The sequence below is a fragment of the Pagrus pagrus genome, assembly GCF_965226575.1.
Source record: "Pagrus pagrus genome assembly, chromosome: 11".
In the NCBI taxonomy this organism is placed as follows: domain Eukaryota; kingdom Metazoa; phylum Chordata; class Actinopteri; order Spariformes; family Sparidae; genus Pagrus; species Pagrus pagrus.
In genome coordinates, this window is record NC_140195.1 from 22,654,288 (window position 1) to 22,674,985 (window position 20,698).

A 20,698-nucleotide genomic window follows, 5' to 3' on the forward strand; every position below is an offset into this window, starting at 1 on the left:
TTCTCATTTGAAAGCAGACCTTTATACATATTTACAAAAAGAAAAACAAATTCTCCGCACATGAGAGGAGATGAGTTGAAGACAGTTTCATTCCATCTGCAGAGAAGTCGTTCTGGAAAATCACACGAGACGATTACTGAGGCTGAGATGTAAATACAGCATAACAGAGTGAAACACACAAGGCCGTTGTAATGAATGGGGAGTAGCTCCGCACCACGTCTTTGAGGGAAACACTGAATGTTTCGAACGGTCGGCCATAAAAATGTCTCGTAGGAGTTCTGCCTCCCACTCGTGTGGTGTTTGGATCCGACACAAATATACACACGTTACACACTCAAACACACACAATATCCACAGGCCGGAGCTGTACAAGCTTGATTATTTTCATATTTTTTTGTAGTTTGTAATTTGATCCACATTACGTGAGAGAAAAGACAAAATAGACGCTCTTAAACTGGCAGTGGGTTCAAAACAAAATGAAAGTTGGCGTCTTTTCACAAGAAAGCGGAGGTTTTGAGATTGAAGAAATTTGAGGGTGTGCATTCTGGCAGCGGCGAGAGTCAAGGTCACTAGCTGCTCGCCTCTGCCGCTAGCTTCTGTAATACAGCCAGATGGTTAGGCTTCTTTCATCTGTCTTTCTGAAAAGTTAAATGTTGGGGTTTTTTCTCCACTATTTCTTCCTGTTTTCAGTATTTATCTGTGTGCTAAGCTACTGTAAGTTAATCATTTGCTGGTGGTAGCAACAGCATAGCAACTCCACTATGACATGAGAATAGTATCTACAGATCTAAAACTTGGCACGAGTTCAATAAAAGTAAATAAACATATATCCCATAATGCTGAACTATTCATTTAAGCTTCTCCAGTAATAGATGGAAGCTAAGCAGCAATTATTTTGTTAGCATTACCACTACACAGCTTCAGGGAGGCTTTGACAATGTGCTAATGTCTACGACTCTTGGGATATCTTGTTCTAATCTGAAGCTAGCTGACGCGGGAACTAGCATCTGATTCTCTACGCGTGTTTAAGTGTGTATCTAATATTGTGAGGAGCTCACAGACTGTATGTCAGCTGTTGTGACTCGTGAGATATTGTTTGTGACTGCTCACAAAATAAGTATTGCATAACTTTCAGTCAAATACACAAATACTAGCCAGTACAGTAGTGGATGTTAGCTTAGCTTCAAACAGCTTTTGACAGGAAACGCTTCAAGTATGAACTTCTTGTTCTTGTTTGTGGACTCATGCAATGACTCACAGGCTTCATCTGCTGTTAACACCATTGAACACACCTGTGCTCGCACTGACAGCGTTTACTCTTCATGCTCTAAATATAATTTCTGACAGCAGTCTGAAAAGCCACCAAATCCTGATTGCATTCGGTTCAACTGCCAGCTTCACACTCACCCACACACCCTTTCATTTTTGAGACGTGGCCGTACCTGACACTTACAGTACACACTTTCAACATTCAACAGTTATACACACACACACACTCCCCCATAAACTCCCTTTTTCTCTCTTTACTCAAACGCACACATTCAAGAAGGCGCTCAGCGCTGGTTTGCCTTTTCATGTGGCCAAAGCCGAGGAGCCAAATGTTAATTTTCTGCTCTGAGTCATTCTCGCTTGTTTTTCTTACAGCATCAAAAGTGTCTCCGATCCATCGTTGAGTTCACAATTTGACAGATTTACTGGTTTGGCCTGTGAACCTCCGTTTCAGCGCCTCTCCCTCTGATCCAACTCGTGTCAAACACACACAAAGACACAGAGATGCATGCTGTACAAGCACTCACACACATACAGAAATACAACTAACAGTGAAAGGGGACTGGAATGCTGCAGGACGCAGCATGGGATGTATTTACTGTAATATAGGAGGGATTGCGTGATCAGCTTCACCATTGTGAAATGAAATAAAATATGAGACTGTTATTATTGGACTTAACCGTGCATGTAAATGCATCTCCTTCCAGTAAATCAAATACATTTAGTTCGTTCTTCTCAGTAGCATTACATATTTCCATCCCTAATTCAATCTAATCTGTAAAGTACTGTACTGTACCACTGCTGTGCTCGTATTGTTTGAACATTGGGTTTGTATTCATCGTTCTGGGAAACGACAGAGAAACAGAAAAAACAAATAATGAAATTTTAAACACTTTTATTTCCTTTTGCCTCGAGCCGAAGCAGTTTTTAATTTGAAAAGCCTGCAGGACGGTCCAGATTCTCAAAGAAGCTACGATTGCAGGCAGGACTGATTTGTGTTTCCGCAGGTGGGAGTGGGAAGGTGCATCAACAGAGGCAGATGGTAGCATTCAGAAAAAAAAAGATAGACAAGTACTGTGCAGGATTCAGTGTGTGGGCACAAACATACAGTAACATGCATACAAAGACAGACGGACGGACGGGGAGACAGTTTGTGAGACATCGTGGTTGAATGAACTGTGTGATGAAGAGCTTCCCAAAAACTCTGACCTCACAACTTCTGAAACAAGCAGTTTAACTCCAGACTAAGCAAATAAATACCACTGAGAATAAAGATAAATAGAGGTGGAACAAGTTGTGTTGATTTAACATTTTAACATTAAGAACAAATCACAATTTACTGCCTTACAAAGTTAATGAAGTCGCTCACATCCACAAAGTCCAAATTCCCCTCGACGCCAGTCCTGTTCAGCACTCGCTCCAGTTCCAACTTTGTATAATAAAGGCTTCTTTATTATACATCAGGCCGGCTTCATAATTTACAGCCAGATGTCATCACCAGCTGGAGCTGCAGGACCAGCAGTATATCACTCCACTTCTTTAGCTGAGCTGGACGCCATTCAAAGTCACCAACGGCCCACTTTGGGTCCTGAGCCATGAGTTGAGAAACATGCATGTTCTGTACAAAGTCTGTTGGCAGTTCAGTTCATTGTTCGGTCCTCTTTGAATGATGTTTTCTTGACCATGTCGTATCAAACACCACTGAAAACATCTTCTTTAAATGCATCTTTGTGGCCAAAGTTACAGTACAACATTTTTTCTGTCCGATAGATACAGAGCCTCAATTTCTACTTGCTAAAAGTAGATGTTATATACTACGAAGTAAAATATCCCTGTTTTGCCAAAAATGTACATGGTTATGAGGTTTAGACTCATTAAAACCACTTAAAACACACTCAATCATGAATGTCGAGGAAATTTATAGTTCTTTTCAGTTACTGGAAAGATTCATCTAAAAGCAGCTACACAGTTTTTTTTCCCAGAAATTCACATAACAAAAGTGAAAATGTGTACATTTGTTTGCAAACCAGAGTCGATGTGCAGATGTTACTTTTGTCCTACGTGACAACATAAACATATAAACACGTTTCCTAAATCTGTACACTGTCTTCATGTGGGACTAAACCAACACTCAAAATAGCATGGAGCATTTTCTCTGACATCACTAAACCTTTTTTCCCGCACCTATACTAAGCTCTGAGTTGCGTGGCATGAAATCAGTGCCACATATGTCTGTGAACCACGCCGGCTAACATAGAGGAGAACATAATGGAAACATCTCCTGCATGTCTGTGTGGCTGCGAGGTCCTGGGAAAGTAGATCGCTAACCTCATCAAAGACCTGCTTTTCTCTGCCCTTCATCTCTGTGGTGGCGGCCAGACATCTCGTGGTCACACCCCACCTATCTGCAGAAACTAACAGCACTCTCACTGTAGGTGAGTTGTTGCTTTATTTCCATTCGAGCAAAGAGATGCAAAAAACTCATCAGTGCTATTTACTGCTCTCCACAACCTACAGTAAATCATAATAAACCCTTTAATTAACTTTAACTGCTGATTATTTTCCAGTAAGGGTTTTAGATTGATACAAAGAATATTTAAAAGCCTCCCTTTTATGTCTGAGTTTAGCTGTTGTTCAAGGTCGACATCTGAGATTTGTTTTTCTTTCTTTCACTTTTCTGACAATCAGAGCTCATCAATCAAAACCTTTTCCATGAAGGCCAAGGACGGGCTGTCTGTGAAATCTAAATGCAACACAGAGAAACATTTGGAAAATGCTGCTTGCAGCTGCACTAACATGACTTTAAAAGAGAAAAGGCATCATACTGTTCACTATAATGGATTAAATGTTTCTGTAAGATGACTTTCAAAGTGCACTGAAAGTACAGCCTCGAAGGTACCAAATCAATCTAAAAACATCTGTTTTGGAGAATAATTGGCAGTATGTATGGGATTCGTAATTAATGGGCAGGAACATGCAAAGCCACCAGTATGGTCCTTGAGGGGTTGGATGATTTCTCAAATGTTTGATATCTTCTTTTGAAACGAGACTTTTTTCCCCTCTGTAGACGCTCCAAATCCGAATCCTCTGAATGATCTGGACGTGACCTTCACCCTTCATTCAACATGCTACACAATCTAATGTGTTCTCCTTTAGCGTCTTTATTCACAAGTCTTTTTTCCAGATGTGACAGTCTCTGCTGTTCACGTCCTCCTGTACATACTTCAGTTGTTTGTGTGTAGCTTAGTTTGGAAGTTTGTCACTAAAATGAAAGGATGCCTTTTTTGTTTGTAGATAAGTGCATGCGCATGTCGAAGTCTCTGTACATACAGTATACGTCTGTTTCTGTGTATAAGTTAAGTGTGTGTATGTGTGTGTTCATTAACATAAATGTGTGTTCCGCTCTCCTCTTCTGCGACACATTCAAGCGCTCCTCGGTGCCCTCTGCTGCGGCTTGCTCCTGCTCTTCCTCCCCGCTGCTCTTCCTCCCCCTCCTCCTCCTCCTCCTCCTCCTCCTCCTCCTCCTCCTCCTCCTCCTCTTCCTCCCCCATGCTTGTGCCTCTCCCCCCTCTCTTTCTCTTTGTTCGGCTCCACCACGGTGTCACCGTGGCGGCGGTGGTTGCGTGGGGGGCGGTATCCCAGCGCCCGGCAGTGCTGGCCAAGGTTTCCTGGGTGAATCAGCGCCATGACGTCCTCGTACCAGGGCTGGGTTCCTTTGCTCTGATAGGAGCTAGACCAGGAAGCGAGGAGGCGATTGGCCGAGGGGCTCCAGACGGCAAGGCGGACGGTGACGGCGGTCCAGTGGTAGCCGTGCTCCTCCACCTGGCAGTGGTAGACGCCACCGTGAGACAGCTCAGCTTGACGAATCAGGATGCCCCGCTCGATCACCACCAGCTGGTCACCTGTTACCACCTGGAGAAAGAGAGAGATTTTATAAATGCTTTATGAATGAGTATTATTAGCGATGAGGGAGGGTGCTACCTGCATCCTTAATTTGAGTTTGTGGGTGGTACTGGTAACTCCACATACTATGGAAGTGTAGGATGAAGTTTGTATCCTCCAGTATTTAGAATCTTTGTTTTAAAAATGAGAGCATAGTTTCAAGTATCACATAAAATATGTGTGTGTGTGTGTGTGTGTGTGTATGTACCTGGTTTAGCTCAGGACTGTTCTCTCCAGCCTGTTTGTACCAGGTAACAGCAGCATGTCTAGATCGGGGCAGACATTCCAGGTAGGTGCTGTTGCCCTCGGCAACCATCATCACCCTCTGCTCCGCCTCCACCTGCAGCCCGGCTGAATGAAGGTGAGGAAAAGATGTGACGGGTTAAAGATCTGGTTTTTGTTTAATTTAAGTTTGTTCACTTCTCTTGTTTTTGCAGACAACTGTTTCTTTAATTAAATACTTAACATTATTTTGCCTTTATTTTGAGTTTTTCTTTATCTGAATCAAGATTCAAAGGATGAATTGAATCACAATATATTCTATATTGTGATTTTGGTCATGAAAATATTTAAATTGAATGCTGTTACTCTGCATATCCTGCACGTGTGTACCAAAATATTACACTGTGTACTATTCATGTATAAGACACTGAGGATCAAAACTATGTTTACAGCAGTAATCTAAAAAATATGTACAACATATAGTGATATTTGAATCTAATTATCTGTAGCTAAGTTGTTTGTTAAAGCTCACGTGTTACAGTAACTGTCAGCTAAAGGTCAACCCACAGTGACTGTATCTGTATGAATCTTTACAGTCAATTAGCTCCTCACCTCCCTGTCTGACACACTGAGTTAGTGGATCTTCATCCTCCCCTAAGTGACGGGCGTTCCTCCTGTAGAGAAAAAGAAATGAAATTACAGTGAACAAATTATTAGTCGCTCAAAAGGATCTGATGCTTATTACACCCTGTGATGTGGAAAAGTGTTTGACACAACAATATACTGACTTTACTTGAACAAAAGTGGGGCTAAACAATGCAACGTCTGTCCTGAGTGTGGTGCTCAAGGAAAGGCCATGGGGACATCGGGAAAAAAAAAGCTTTTTCCACTTGAGAGCATCCATTTGGTCTGCAAATTTCACGCCAATCTGCCTCATGCCTTATTGAATTTAGTGTGAACAAAGTGGAAATTGTGATGATGATGGCACTAGAAGAAACGTGACTTCAAAACATTATCATTGGCAAATACCACTTGGAACTATGTTCGTGTGTCAGTCTTTGTAAATGAACCAAGTGTTGGTCAAGAGGGAAAAATCCTCAACATTTAATCAACAAGATCTGAGTTCAGATGTAATGTGAGCCACATTCCAAACTATCAACAAATGTGGTTTAAATCTGATTAGAGAAGATCAATTCCATGTGTTTGTCCTTTGCATTCCAGAGTTAGAGAAAAAAATATTCATCTTTTAAGGGATTTCCAACCTAAACAGATTAGTGTTGGCTGAACAGATTTAATTTGTAGTCCCTACCTGCGTACGGTGGGCATGAAGGGGCTGCAGGCGTGTCCGTCCCAGGTGCAGTAGGGGTCTCTGGCCAGGCAGCACTCAGCGCAGGCCTGACCATACAGCTCACACTGATACAGGCCCAGCTGTGAGACACCCTCCCTGGAGCCCACAAACAACCACTGCTGGAGATGGAGGAAAGGAGAGGTGGGATGAACAATAGAAATAGTGATGGAATGGAGGTGGAAAGAGAAAGAGGACGCAGGAAAGTAATAAATGAGGAAAGGCCACGAGAGAAAGCAGCATCAGTTTGCTCCCGTTAAACAGAGAGACTCACTGACAATCACAGCTAAACCAGATTCATCTTCACTCTGAGTCACACATCTTCCTCACACTGTAACAATGTCAGTGCGTGGCCACGGGGAGTGTGTGCGTGTGTGAGGAGCATGGCGATGCTTGTTTTTTGTGTTTTTCATGTGTGTTTATGTGTGGTTGTGTGAGCGAGCTTTAGATTTTCTTTTCATGAAACCCAGACTATTTTAATAATGCAAAGTGTATTTACGTGTGTGTGTGGGTGTGCTTGTGCATGTGTGTGTGCGTGCGTTGAATCTCTTCATTATTGCTCTGACTGAGGTAGGGTAACCATAGCAACTGGTGATGAAGCTGTCCTTGGAGATACAAGGTGGGGAGATGAGTGATAAGTGAGATGTTGTGCTTGTTCGTTTGTGTGTGTGTGCGTGCGTGCGTGTGTGTAGAGGAGTTTGGAAGTTTTTAAAGTGAGTTTCTGTCTCTCATCTGTTACCTTTTTCTTTGAGAGAGTCATGGCTGTCACAGGTGATTTATGCTGTGGGGAGGAGAGAGAAAAAAATTGAGAAACACAAATAGAAAAAGAAACTGTCACAGATAGATAGATAGATAGATAGATAGATAGATAGATAGATAGAAAAAACATAATGAATCAATTTCAAAGGAATAAAAAGGAATTGTTTTTATATCTTTGGCTTCAGCTGCAAACCACAACAACAGTTTTAAATAATTCAGAGAGCTGATCTCATCGTCTGGTAATCAGACATGTTTCCATATCGCTTTCACAGACCACACACTGAACAATAGAGAGCGAAAAAAACATGGTCTGACTGTTTTCAGACAAAGAAATCTCAACCACATCAGTGAAACACAGCTTTTTCCCGCATTTTGAATTTGAGCATTTGATGGAATTAATACTGGACTGAACGGTGAATCTTGTAAACTGTGGTTGTCTCACATTATAACTATGAGCAGCTGTAGTACTTGAGCCAAATCGTGCTAAATAACACACTTTAGATGAAAGTGTTTACTGCACTTCTAGTGTAATAGTTTTACAGGACATTCATGGCTGGGAAAACACAATATACAGCTTAATGAGATATTTGATCACGCTGAACTGTTTCCTCTGTGTTTTTATTGCATAGCAATGCAGCCTTGAGTTCAGACTGATTTAAAATAGTCTGTGCTGCGTTATCTCCTCACAATCAAGTTATCAAGTCTAATATTTAATTTCATACTACAAGGAAGTGGATGGACACCAAAGGCAGGAGAAATACATTTGAAAAACTGAAACACAACAACTTTATTTGCAGAAGGATTACCTGCGATGCAAAGTACACACCTTTATAACAAATAGGCTACAACATGCTAAAATCACTGAAATAGGAGATTGCTGTACCTGAAAGACCTGCAGCTGCTCCAGAGTGACCTCCTGACTTTGACCGTGTTCTCTGGGCAGATGGATGGCCTTCAGCACAAGGCCTGAGTCTACAAAAGGAACAGATTGATACATTTTATTGTGAAAAACACACTTCTTGGGGTTAAAACACTAAGCACACAATCTTAAGCCCTCACAAAATTAAGAGAAAAGGGCCGCTGCACACACTCTACCTGTGCCGATGAACAGGACGTCATAGGTGCCGTCCACGGCCTCCACTCTGTCCACCAGCAGTTTGCTGAACTTGTAGTGAACACCCACTCTGACCAGGAGGGGGCGCTCTCCCAGCGGCAGCACATTTTCCTAAAACAGTGAGAAAGTATAATTATTAGAATTTCATTATCAGAAAATGTAAAATATTACATAAGAAACGTTCGACTGATGTGTTTTATTGAGTATTTTCCCAATCATATTGTTCATTGTTGATAAGTTCTCAGTGTTTTCTCATAATGTCACTTAAACTTGGCTACATCTATATAATTATTATAGTCATAATTATTCATTCTTAATGCCTGTCACCGGATCGGATACAGTAAGTCATAAAATAAAACCATTTATACTATTTATTAGAGCGCTGAGGACGAGTTGAGCCTGAGGAAAGAAGCTGCTCTGTCATCTGGCAGTACTGTGTAACACTAAAACAGAGTTTACTTTGTTTCAAGGCGTTCAGAGGCACAAGAATTGACCCTTGTGCACAACAGGCCAACATCTAATTACATTAGATTGGTGTAATTTAATAAGGTGAAATATCAGCTGAACCTGCAGCAGCGGGTGAGTCCTGCTGAAGAAGATGACGTCGTCAGGATACTCTCTGGTTGAGCTGTAACTTCCATATGTACTGCTGGGACACTGAGACACAGAGAAATAAAAAGGCGATGAATGTTTGGAGGACAGTGAAACTTTCATTCAACACCTCTGGTGTAATTCAATTTAAAAATAACTTTCCATCCTCATTCTTGTATGAAAATAAAGTGCCTTATTTTGCTGAACTGACTGACTTTGTCCTAATATCTGAGTGTAGCTATCAGTGTGCATCAAGCAAGTGTTTATGTAGTGGCTAAATCGTTTGAAAAGCCAACATATTTCGACCAGGTCTTCGCAATGTCTCTTTTTTTATGATTTGGCCACTACAATAAAGGCTTTTTTAATATTTCCCTCTTGTTTGTAATACTATCTTATACTTAGAGTGCCTGAATTGCCCTCTTGTTTGAAGCACTTGGTATCCATGCAGTTGGATTATACAGTATAGAGCAACCAGTCAGAGTTTTGAGCATTAACTTACAGTTCCTGGTCGGGGGTAGGGCACCTTGCCTGTAAACTCTGCCCACTTGTACTGAGGTCCCTCCTTATGCAGGAAGTTTCCTTTGAAGGCCCGAACCACATCCTCCATTCGATAAACACACACTGCTGAACCATTCAGGATGTCACTGAGGAGAATCCAGGAAGAAAGGAAGAGAACTGTCACTCATCACAGTCAGAATCTTTCCATCCATTATTCCTCTAGCGAGCATGAATAAAAACATAAGCTGAGCGTGTCTTTGATGATTTCACTTGATGAGTTGCAATGGTCTTAAAGCAGTATATTAAGTATGAAAGTGGTGCACTGTATGAAGAGCTGTGAGTCATTGTGGCTGTTCAGCTTGAACGCATCAATTCACTGAATGTGTTCCAACCCAAAGTCCGGCCTGGATGAATGTGCGGCTTTCAGCACATTGGTCCTCACCACAACACATCCCATCCACTGTAGTTAAGATCATGGTTAGGATCATGGGCAGAGCCTCTACAAGCAGAAAGGCTGTGTTGTGATGTATCATGGTGGTTTCCTTCAGCTCACATGGCTGACACACACACTAAAGTATGTTTAGTCTAATTTGTCACTCGAGGGAAGCTCTATTTTCTCTCTCAGCTGCGTAGAGCTGTAGGTCTGAGGCACCGAGTTTAATTTGTTGCTCTGAAAGGAAAATGTTTTTCAGTGTGAGCTTAAATCTGTTAAATGACGATCCTTCTTCAAACTATAAAGTTCTGCTGAATTTGTGTGTAAAGTGAATTAAGACAGAAAATCCACATAACAATTTTCCCATGAGTATATTTAAAAATGCCAAAGAAATTACCTATTTCTACTTATTTCTCCAAAGTTTCCTAGTACATATTCTCAAAGTTTTGATAACTTGAGGTCCAATTTAGGGAGAGACCAAATGACTATAGGCCACACAGTAAAACCCTCAAACTTGTCATATGATTTGTGATAACGCAGTTTAACATTTAATTCCTTGAGCACCACATTCACCGGTTTTCAGATAAGGCAGATCACTTTATCTGTTGCCTGAGGTCAGATGAAATTAGAGTAGATTCATTTTCCTGAAACCTAATATTCTCTTTAACCACACAGTGTTTTTCTGTGGTGGTTTTTCCATCTAACTTCCACATTAAACTGTCAAAATTGACCACTTAGATGACTTTAGCACCAGTAATGATGACCGAACATAATTTCTGCAACACTTGGTGGGGGGGTGGCACTAGTTGCCGTGGAACCAGCTGCTTGCTGAAAGTTCATTCTTAACCTGACAGAAGCTTGTCAGGGGAGTTGCAGTTTGACGCAGTCGCCGAGTAGTATATTAAACGTAGGCTATTGAAAGCTTTTAAATCGACGGCATGTGATACATATATGATATATATGATTTCATGTCAGGTTCAGGTGCCACACAAATCCGTATCTGTTGCACCCTAACAAATCTGAAAATGTATCCAGAAACAACTAAACACTGCAGCGAGATGTTTCATTTCGTTGTCGAAATATTAACACTGGTGTCTGGTATCTGAGATCGAATGTGGGATGGGCAAGAATCCACACATGTGGACTGAAGGAGCCACAGCTGTTCCAAAGAAATTCCTGCCATAGCCCTCGTTTGACCATGTGTGTAATATGAATTCCTAATATCTTGTAAGTTATATTTGACCAGTAATAACTGAGATTATAGAAAAAAATTTTATATGTATGTATATATAATGTATATATATATATATATTTGCATTGCATATCATGGAATATCAAAATAAAAAAAGATCAAATGTAAAGCAAATCCCAGCCATCCACAGCCTTCACTCTTGACTCCATCACAGGGGACAAACAGTTCTGTGCAGTCAGAGAGTTTCCATTCAGATGGAATGACCTTCCTGCATTCTGCAGTTCTGTGGTTGGGACCCCACCCTGGGTGATGCCTTGGATTTCTATCCGTTCCCCGCTGAGATTCCAGTCACTTTCCAAATCCCAAAAACAGACCAACTCCCTGCTCCGCCACGCCAAATGTTGTCATACTTGTGCTGCTACTGTTAAGCTCTTGCGTCCGCCTCTGAAACTGGGTTATTCTCAGAACATGTGGTGCCGTCAGTAACTTTGGAGAAAATGAGAAACTGCAGGCTTTTTTAGTTTTTAGCTCAGTTGCTCATTTGTTCTGGCTTTTCCTCAATTTATTTTCCCTCTATTTTTCATTCTTTGTTGCATCTGTTCACCTGCTATCTGTCTTACAGAGAGGCAGTCTTAATGAGAGCCTGTCTGTCTGAGCCTTTTTAAGTGTCTGTCTGCCTTGTATTATGCAGTTTTATGTTTGTTTTTGTGTCATTGCTGTGTTCCAGAAAAATGTTCTCCTCTCCCTCTCTGTTATGACTATCTCTCTGACAATGTGAGCAAATTACCATTTTGTAGACACTAACAGGAAGCATATTGTCTGTGGACTCTAATCCCCTATTTCAGTGCTGTTTCATATTTTTTGTGTTTTGTCTCGGTTTTTAATAAAGTTTAAAGTTGCACAGCATGTTGTTGTTCTAGTTTGACTTCTGGAACAAGTATACTGCATGTTTTTCTCTTTATGTTTTTGGTTTTTTTTTAAGTTCTCAAGACAGACAGAGACAGAGTTCCTTGTGGTATCCTAAGAAAACAACTCATTAAAATGAACATAAATTTAAAAAATGAATCCAAGGGCTTGAAAGACACAGTTCATCGATACAGCAACTTCAGACTGATTCACTGCAATCACACAATTGGGGTGTGAAAAACAGTCAAAAACATTAAAGATTGTGCCGTCAAATGAGTGAGGCAATAATTTAATCACTCAAACCCACCCAATTAGCGTCATAAGCTGTTATGATTGTATCTATATTTCCATAAATCACATCATATTGACGCGTGTCTGTGTGTGAGGAAAGTATGATGAACTCTAGCCTCTCCCATCCTACACAAACAAACACACACACACACACACACACACACACACACACACACACACACCACACTCGCTGTGTCATAGTCATAGGTCAGGGCATTGATGATGTTGATGATGATGATGAAATGGTCACATGAGCTCCTTATTGTTAACATAAATGAATGTGTTTCATTCATGAGTCACAGTGTGATGGAGGACCCTGTGGCCTGTGTCTGCCCTCACACTACAGTGACACACATCACAGTGTGACATGGAGCAAACAAACGTAATGTAATTCACATCATGTCACTTGTTTCACTCCCATCACATGAAACATAATACAGGACAATACAGTGGCTGATCAGCGTGTGAAGATAAGATAAGTTAAATGACAGGTTATTTTTGTTACCTACTGTAATTCCCCACATGATAACGCACATCTGTTTCATATGTAATTCAGTAAAGATGTTTCTATGTTATGTATATAAACCATTAGTTTTATCTTCTTGAATATGGCATGTTAGTGTTATGGAGCTCTGGTATTTATACTTTAAATTCCATCTGTCTGCTATGGATTTTCGAACAGGTGTCTGGTCAGTGGTGGGAAATCTTCTCTGCATGAATCATCATTAACTAAAACCTCATCATCACCTCCACTGTCACTACATCTGCTGTTTAATTTATGGTTGTGAGATTACATGGTTTGTAGCTTTTAAATTTTCTTTAATCGTTTGTGACTTTCAACGCCCCACAATCAAAGTTTGATTTCATTTCAACATAAACTCGGATGAAAACGTCTATTTTTCTTTCTTCTATTTGTTTCTTTGTTAATCATGATTGTTTATTTTTCAGTAAAGTATATCCATAAAACAATTCATACAGTATAAATGCTCCTCACATTTATACTCTACAATTCTTTCTTTCACATGACACTCGTAGGAAAGAGGGTTCCGCTGTCTTGTAATGTACTGTAGCACAAAACAGCTGAGCCTAAATATATCTGCAACGTTTGTTAATCAATACCAATGACTCAATACGTTTTTTTCCCACTATAATCAATCTCTGTAGAAACAAAAACTCTTCCCTGAGTGGCAATTCAAGACATATTCCCATGTTTTCTGCTTTACAGAGGTATATACCTTGAAGTGGTAAACAGGCCATAGATGAGAGGGTTCTTCTTATCCTTCCCATGGAGGATAAAGATGTCCTCTGAGAGGAGAAGGAAAGGAGGGAGGGATCAGGAAATGGAGGGGATGGAGACAAAGAGGTAAAACATTAGTTAAACCAGCGGAAAAATCATGACAGTATCTGAATAACTGGAGAAGTTTTGATCAGTGTTGCACAGGTTTGTGTAAACTGTATGTGTGTTTGTGTGTGCGCATCAGTCAGTCTGACTGTGTGATTAATAGCGTTGGGCGTGCTGGCAGCATGGCTGACTGGCTGCTTGTAATGAATCTGTAGCCATTAATAACCAGCCACAGTGGGAGAGCTGAGCACAGAGTCTGCCACAGGAGAGCAACACCTGCTATCACACACACACACACACACACACACACACACACACACACACACACACACACACACACACACACACACACACACACACACACACACACACACACACCACGCCTCAGTCCTCACTCTTCATTTGAAACACAGCGGATCACAACACATGATACATCTCTCTCACGTTGTTGTTGCAGCGACGATGCTCCGTCATGCAGTGCAATCAGGTGGAGTGTAGATATTCACTCCTTCCACCTGTCAACCTGATATCTCAGACACCACTGGCTCACATTTGACTAAACATAAAGAAGGTATGGTTGATTGCTGGTGCTCCAGCACTGATCAGCTCAGTGGGGATGTTTTTCATTTTGAACAACATATCAAACACCAATTGTCTGATGGTTGCATCGAATAATGGCGCTAATTCCACTTAACACAACAGTACAATCCTGGACTGCAGATCCGAACCCATCAAATACAATACTGAATTGAAAAAAAGTACTATAAAAATGAATGATGGGAAAGTTTAATTTAAGGTATCCTGCAGAGGTTTTCACCACTAATGTGCTATGAATTAATGCTTTGGTGAGCCCGTTCCAATTTCTTTTGTATTTGTAGCTCATCACCTTCAATGCAAGTCCATCAAAATTAAACAGATTGGAACTTGGATAAAAACACCAAAAGCAAACAAATAAAGCAAACTGCTGTTCCATCTAATCCACTGTTTCTCTCCTTGGGCTAATCGCTGTAATGTTTAAAATGCAGTACAGTGGAAATGAGGCATGTCACAAATACATGAAAATACAAGTGAACAGATTGACGGGAAAACAGACAAACAAACAGATGGCAGGAGTCAGGAGACCAAAAAATGTGTTCTGAAAGTCTAATTTACAAACTCACAAACAAAAATAATTTAATCTAACATATGTAGGTAACATATGTAACTGCCCTATAATAGCTGCACACATTAACATTCTTTACTCAGTGTCATTCGGAGGGTGGCTTCTTTATTCCAAATAATTTTACTGTATGAATCTGAACTTTGTCAGTGAGTAAGGAGATTTAAATAATCAATTAAGTTCATCTGCTCTGCCTCGCGTGTTATACAAACGCTGGCTCTCTTAATGGATCGCTGCATGTATTGTGACCATCTGGCTCTTAAAGGGAATGGGAAATGACACTGATTGGTTTAATTCATGTTAATGACTAATTAAGAGTTCAAATACAACCCGTTTGTGCCTTGCACTTTACTTTGCGCCCAGATTATCCACTGTTTACCGAGCACAAGGGAGTTGGACACACCCTAAACGCACTTGCGCCACAGAACATTTAAAAAGGGCCCCTCATGTTTGATTTTAACTCAAGTTCGTCACAGATGATATGATTTTCGACATTTTTCTCTCCTAATATCCAGCGCTCATTGTTGTATAATTCAGTTGTCTGCTGTTACGGCACAGAAAGGCCTTGATTTTCACGGTGTATTTAAATCACAATACTTCAAAGGTTTTTTTCTTTTGTACTTTTGTTTCAGATAAGAGTTGGGAATGTTTTTATCATCTAAACACAATGGAAGAGAACAGAGCCCTTTGTTTTCTGTGTGGCATGCTGTGATAATCTATAAATACATGACTTGACTCGACTCCTCTGGTACGGTGGGACAAGTAACTTTAAAAGTCTTAGAAACTCTTTAAAAAGGTTTTACCCAGGAAGAGCTCAGGTTGATGTTGAGATAAAAAGAGTTTGGCAACCTTTGCAGCAATAAAGGCTGGAAAAGGAGGTTCAAAACAACTACTTTCTACGTTGACTCCGACTATATTCTACTCTCCGTTCCTTCTGTTCTTCTTCCCACGATGAGGCAGAGATGTTGTTGTGGTGACAGCGAAGCGTATCACTGTTCTCACATTCCCGTCATTCCTGCCGTTTCAGGTGGCCTCCACGGAACTACAGCCCTGCAGGAAGTCTAATCTCATCTCATCATACACACACACACACACACACACACACACCACACTTGCCACACACAGTGATAAATTCGGACGCACATACACATCAAACAAAGAGAAATAAAAGCCTGTATGACCACATGCATGGACACACAAACACCAAGTGCAAAACAGCAGGGGACCAAAGCATACACATGAACACACTCAGACACTGAACATATTGACACACATGCAATCAGCAGGCACCTCAGGACAGAGCAGAGAGGACTATGGGTAGTCTGCAGCCTGCAGCGTACACATTCTCACTCCCTCCATCCCTTATTTAATATATCACTCCTTCATTATTAAGTTTTCCTCAGTGCTTCCTTTTGTTCTCCTCTTCATGCTTTTAAATTGCGATGCAGATGCCAGATAACTCTCTCTTTATTTCTGTTCCTCCTTCTATCGCTCCTTACCATATATTACTCATACTGTATATCATACCACCATCTTTCTTCCACCACCTGTCCACCTTTTTTTATCATAACTTGCTATTTTCCTGCTCACATCTTGCAAGGAATGCCCATCCTTCTTCAACTTCTATCATTAATCATCACCTTTATCATCTCGCCATTTTCTTTTTTCCCCTTCTGCTTGTCTGCTTCTGCTTGTTTTTGTTTTTTTTATCGCACTTTTGCTTTATTACTCTGGATGATACATATGCTGTTCGGTGGAAGCTTTCATCCAAGGCAGCTCAAAGATTTTCATGGAAGGAATGAGACAAAAGAAGGGCACTGGAAGATCTGAACCTGCATTTTCCAACCAGCCTGGTGAAAGCCAATTCAGTACAGATGCAAGACAGACCCATAATAAACCTGGCTGGAACATGTTTACCAGGTGATCAGGTTGTGATAACACAGGAAAACAACAACAGAATCCATTCAAAAGTGCACATAAATATGCAGCCAAACTCTAATCATCCGAGGCCACATCTATAGAGGAGGTCAGAGCCATATTTGGCCACATTAATGAAAAAGTGTTGATGCAGTTTGTCTGCAGGACACATGTTTGAGTTGTGGAATGGTAAACAAACTTTCATGCACAGAGATGAAGAACAAGAAAACAAGTTGCAGTCAGTTTCGACGGATAATTGTTCCAGTAAACTATGAACTAAGTACCTAGAAGGATACAAACATACCATGTGCTGGTCTTTTACGGGTCAAAAAGTGGACACTGATGGGAGTTTTGTAGATGTCTAGGTGACAGAATTTTATGTTGGCAGCACAACTTACAAAACGAAAAAAACTATCAAATCAAATCATTATAGTTATTATTAAGAAGCTCAATTTGAGAGCACACAAAAGTAACTGACAGTTTACCGGAAAGGAAGAGTCCCCACTAAACGTCACTGATTTGATTCATCAGTCGAGTAAGTGCTCTGTGAGGGCGTACTTCATGCTAACCTGCTCAAAATGATAATGTTGATGTTTGGCAGGTATAATGTTGACTATGTTCATCCTTACTTTTGCTAATTAGCACTAAGCAAAAGGGAATTTGATCATAAACCAAATTCTTGGACAAACAGCATTTTTTACCCGAACATAGTGATAACAATTCATCCTGAGGGGGACATACTGTATATGTCTGTACCAAATGTATAGGGAATCCATTCAATTATTATGAGATATTTCAGTCTGTACCAAAGTGGGCCAACCGACTGATTAACAGACTGACACTACCAGCTATAGAGCCATGCTACTAACATAGATAATAATACTCCTGCCTGTATTTGTTGGCAAAGGGTGTATTGTGTATAACAAAGTGTTTTAAAGCCAGGTAGAAAGGAGGCCATATAGCATGTAAAACTAAATATACTCAGTTCAGTATTGAGAAAGTACTTCCTAAACTTAATAAAAACTTTGTTGAAACCCTGTAGGGAAAAACTCTGAATCCCTGCCTCCCGCTTGAAAGTTAGTCGGTTTTGCTTTCTTCTCAGCACTTCACTGCATTCACACAGAAACATAGTTAAACTTTGGGAGACACAGCCAGAACAATATTTTTCTTTCCCAGACTTTGAAGAAGACGTCTCAGTTATTTACAGCTCAGCTTGGCAAAAAATCTACTCTTATCACTGCGTGACAAGTTTAAATCACCACTGATTTAGTGCCGTTCCACCTCGCTTCTGCATCTCTCTCGTGTTTGATTTACTGAACTGGAGTGACTTTATTGTCATTAATCTTTAACGGGGGAGGGAGAGCAAAACACACACACATTCATCACAAACACTGAGTGCAGAAAATATGAGAGCAGTCTGGTTCTTAATGTCAAATATGTAAAATGAAGCATTCTAATCATGTTGTAGTTGCAGGAAACATCTTCTTTTTATATTATGAACCACATCTTGATTCTCTTTCACTGTCAGACTACTGACCACCATCTCATACTAACCACCATCTCATACTAACAGTAATCCCTCCTTTTCTTTGTTTCCCTCTGGATCTTCTTCTCTCCTTCTCTTTCTTTTTCTTTATCTGTTCATCAGGTGCTCATCCCCCACCTCCCGCCCTTTCTGCTCAAATCCACCTGGACGTCCCAGAATCCCACTGGGCTTCTCATATTCTCTTTGTTTCTCACTTTCGCTGTCCCTCCCTGTATCCATCCCTCCCTCCCACTATCTCTCCATCCCTCCATCTCCTCGTCCATCTGTCTGTCTGCCCTATTTTCTCCGGTGGATTCTTCATGTGTCTTCTTCTCTAAACAAAAAGCTGCTGTGCTCCCCTGAGGGTAGATAGTCTTGTCTAGCCCGCAGACCTGCAGCCGCATCCCCTATCTTCCTCCTCCACCTCCTCCTCCTAATTGTCTGGCCGTGGCCCCCCCAGGCAAACACCCCTATCCTCCTCATTTCTCTGCTGCTGCCTCTTTCCCTCCCTTCCTCCCTGTCCAGCCACCCTGAATGCCAACATCCACCTCCTCCCTCCTCCTCCTCGTCATCTTATTGACCACACTCCCCGTCTATATTTCCTCCTCGCCATCTTACAGTAATTTGCCAATAATAGCCCTGCCTCCATCTTGTCTGGTTCTTTAACCCCTTCAGCTATTGGCCCTATTCCCTCAGCCACTCCACCTTTTATCTCAGTGACACATTTTTTCCCCCTCCAGCCATGGCTGTTATCCCCATCTTGATATCTCCATTTGGAAGACTCTTCCAAGGTGGCAATGAAGGACACTTTTTCTTTGGGGATAAAATTCATTGTCTGGACACCATTGTTGTATTTCTGGGATAAAACTGAATGTGCGAAAAAAAAATGTAAATAAGTAAATATAAAATTAGTATATTATATAGGATTTAGGAAAGACAATAGACAAAATACAATATCTGAAATCTTTGTTTAAATACCTTTAAAAGACTGGGGATCCTGCCAGCAGTTATATGGCATGCAACCAATCATTTACATTGAGTAGGCTATAAGTTTTACGAAAGTCTCATAATCTGCTTTACTCTGTAAAATGTGTAAAATGTATGACTTCTTCATCTACTAAGGGAACCCTACATTTCCTGTATGTCCACTGCTTGTTGTTTTCTCCTCCCTCCTCTTTCCTCCCATCTCACTATCTGCTCCATCTTTCCCTATTAACCCCATTCCCTCCCTTCTCTCTTGCCCCCGTCTCCCTCCCATCAGCCCTCACACCCTTTTAGCTTCACTTCACCTCACTTATCCCCTCCATGTCCTTCAAGGAAAAATTGCCTCTCGTCTGCCTGTAGTATTTCCTGGGTTTTGTCCTTCTCCTCCCCCTTTGTCTGTCCATTGTGCAATTTTTTTTTTATAAATTTCACCTCCTCCTTGACAGCATCAGCACTTAACCTAATTTTCTGAGGTCGACCAACTGGGTTATTACAGGCTGATATAACAATGATAGCTGGAGCAGGAAAATTCAATTAATTGTCCATTATCACCCCCTCTTTCAAGACTGATGGATATTAGCAATTTCTGACTTGATTAGAAACTGGATATCTGTTGAATTGAACATCTGAAGTTAAAGTAATAGGTGCTTAATAATATATAAAACTGTGGTGCTGAAGGCTGCACAGCCATCGGCCGCTATCGGAGCCAAGTTCCAAAAAAAAAGAGCACCTATCAGCACCAATTAATCTGCTTAACTGATTAATCTGTTGACCTCCTATGTTCTATGCTTTAGAGAGTGATGCAAAGGATCAGTGACGACCTCTCTTACTGTGAAAACTTAGTTTGTTCATGAGTCTAGATTCTGACTAATTAGCCATCTTATTCCTCTTTATATAGTGAACATGTGACTTCCCTTGTGTTGCTTTCAGGCCACTGTAGCTGAAGGGGAATAGGAAACTGGTGGCAGAGGGGAGGCTGTACCAGACACTTGCTATGTTACTGCAATTTCCACTTTAGTAGTCCCACATATCCTTTATATCCAGCCACATCTGACATTTTCTCTTAATTTTTCCTTTTCCATTACTTCCTGAGGAAAAATATCCCTCATTAGTTGGGAGGTTCTATCCTCCTGTCCTTTCTTCATCGTCTACGTCATCATCTACTTATGCCTCTGTTGTACAATTTCTTTACTTTTCCTTCCCTGAAGC

At 40.9% G+C, this 20,698-nt stretch overlaps 1 protein-coding gene across 2 annotated transcripts in view; it reads right to left on the reverse strand.

Annotated features, from left to right (window-relative positions):
• The window catches only part of sema3h (sema domain, immunoglobulin domain (Ig), short basic domain, secreted, (semaphorin) 3H), a 65,578-nt gene continuing 44,880 nt past the window's right edge, over nucleotides 1–20,698 (reverse strand). For both annotated transcript variants that reach the window (XM_084366946.1, XM_084366945.1), the window contains exons 10-19: nucleotides 13,798–13,867; nucleotides 9,742–9,886; nucleotides 9,219–9,308; nucleotides 8,633–8,762; nucleotides 8,421–8,509; nucleotides 7,518–7,559; nucleotides 6,743–6,900; nucleotides 6,046–6,107; nucleotides 5,420–5,562; nucleotides 1–5,181 (exon numbers count right to left, since the gene is read on the reverse strand). In XM_084366946.1, the coding sequence (XP_084223072.1) occupies nucleotides 4,693–5,181; nucleotides 5,420–5,562; nucleotides 6,046–6,107; nucleotides 6,743–6,900; nucleotides 7,518–7,559; nucleotides 8,421–8,509; nucleotides 8,633–8,762; nucleotides 9,219–9,308; nucleotides 9,742–9,886; nucleotides 13,798–13,867 (1,418 nt within the window). In that variant the 3' untranslated portion in view covers nucleotides 1–4,692. The remainder of the gene's footprint in view (nucleotides 5,182–5,419; nucleotides 5,563–6,045; nucleotides 6,108–6,742; nucleotides 6,901–7,517; nucleotides 7,560–8,420; nucleotides 8,510–8,632; nucleotides 8,763–9,218; nucleotides 9,309–9,741; nucleotides 9,887–13,797; nucleotides 13,868–20,698) is intronic.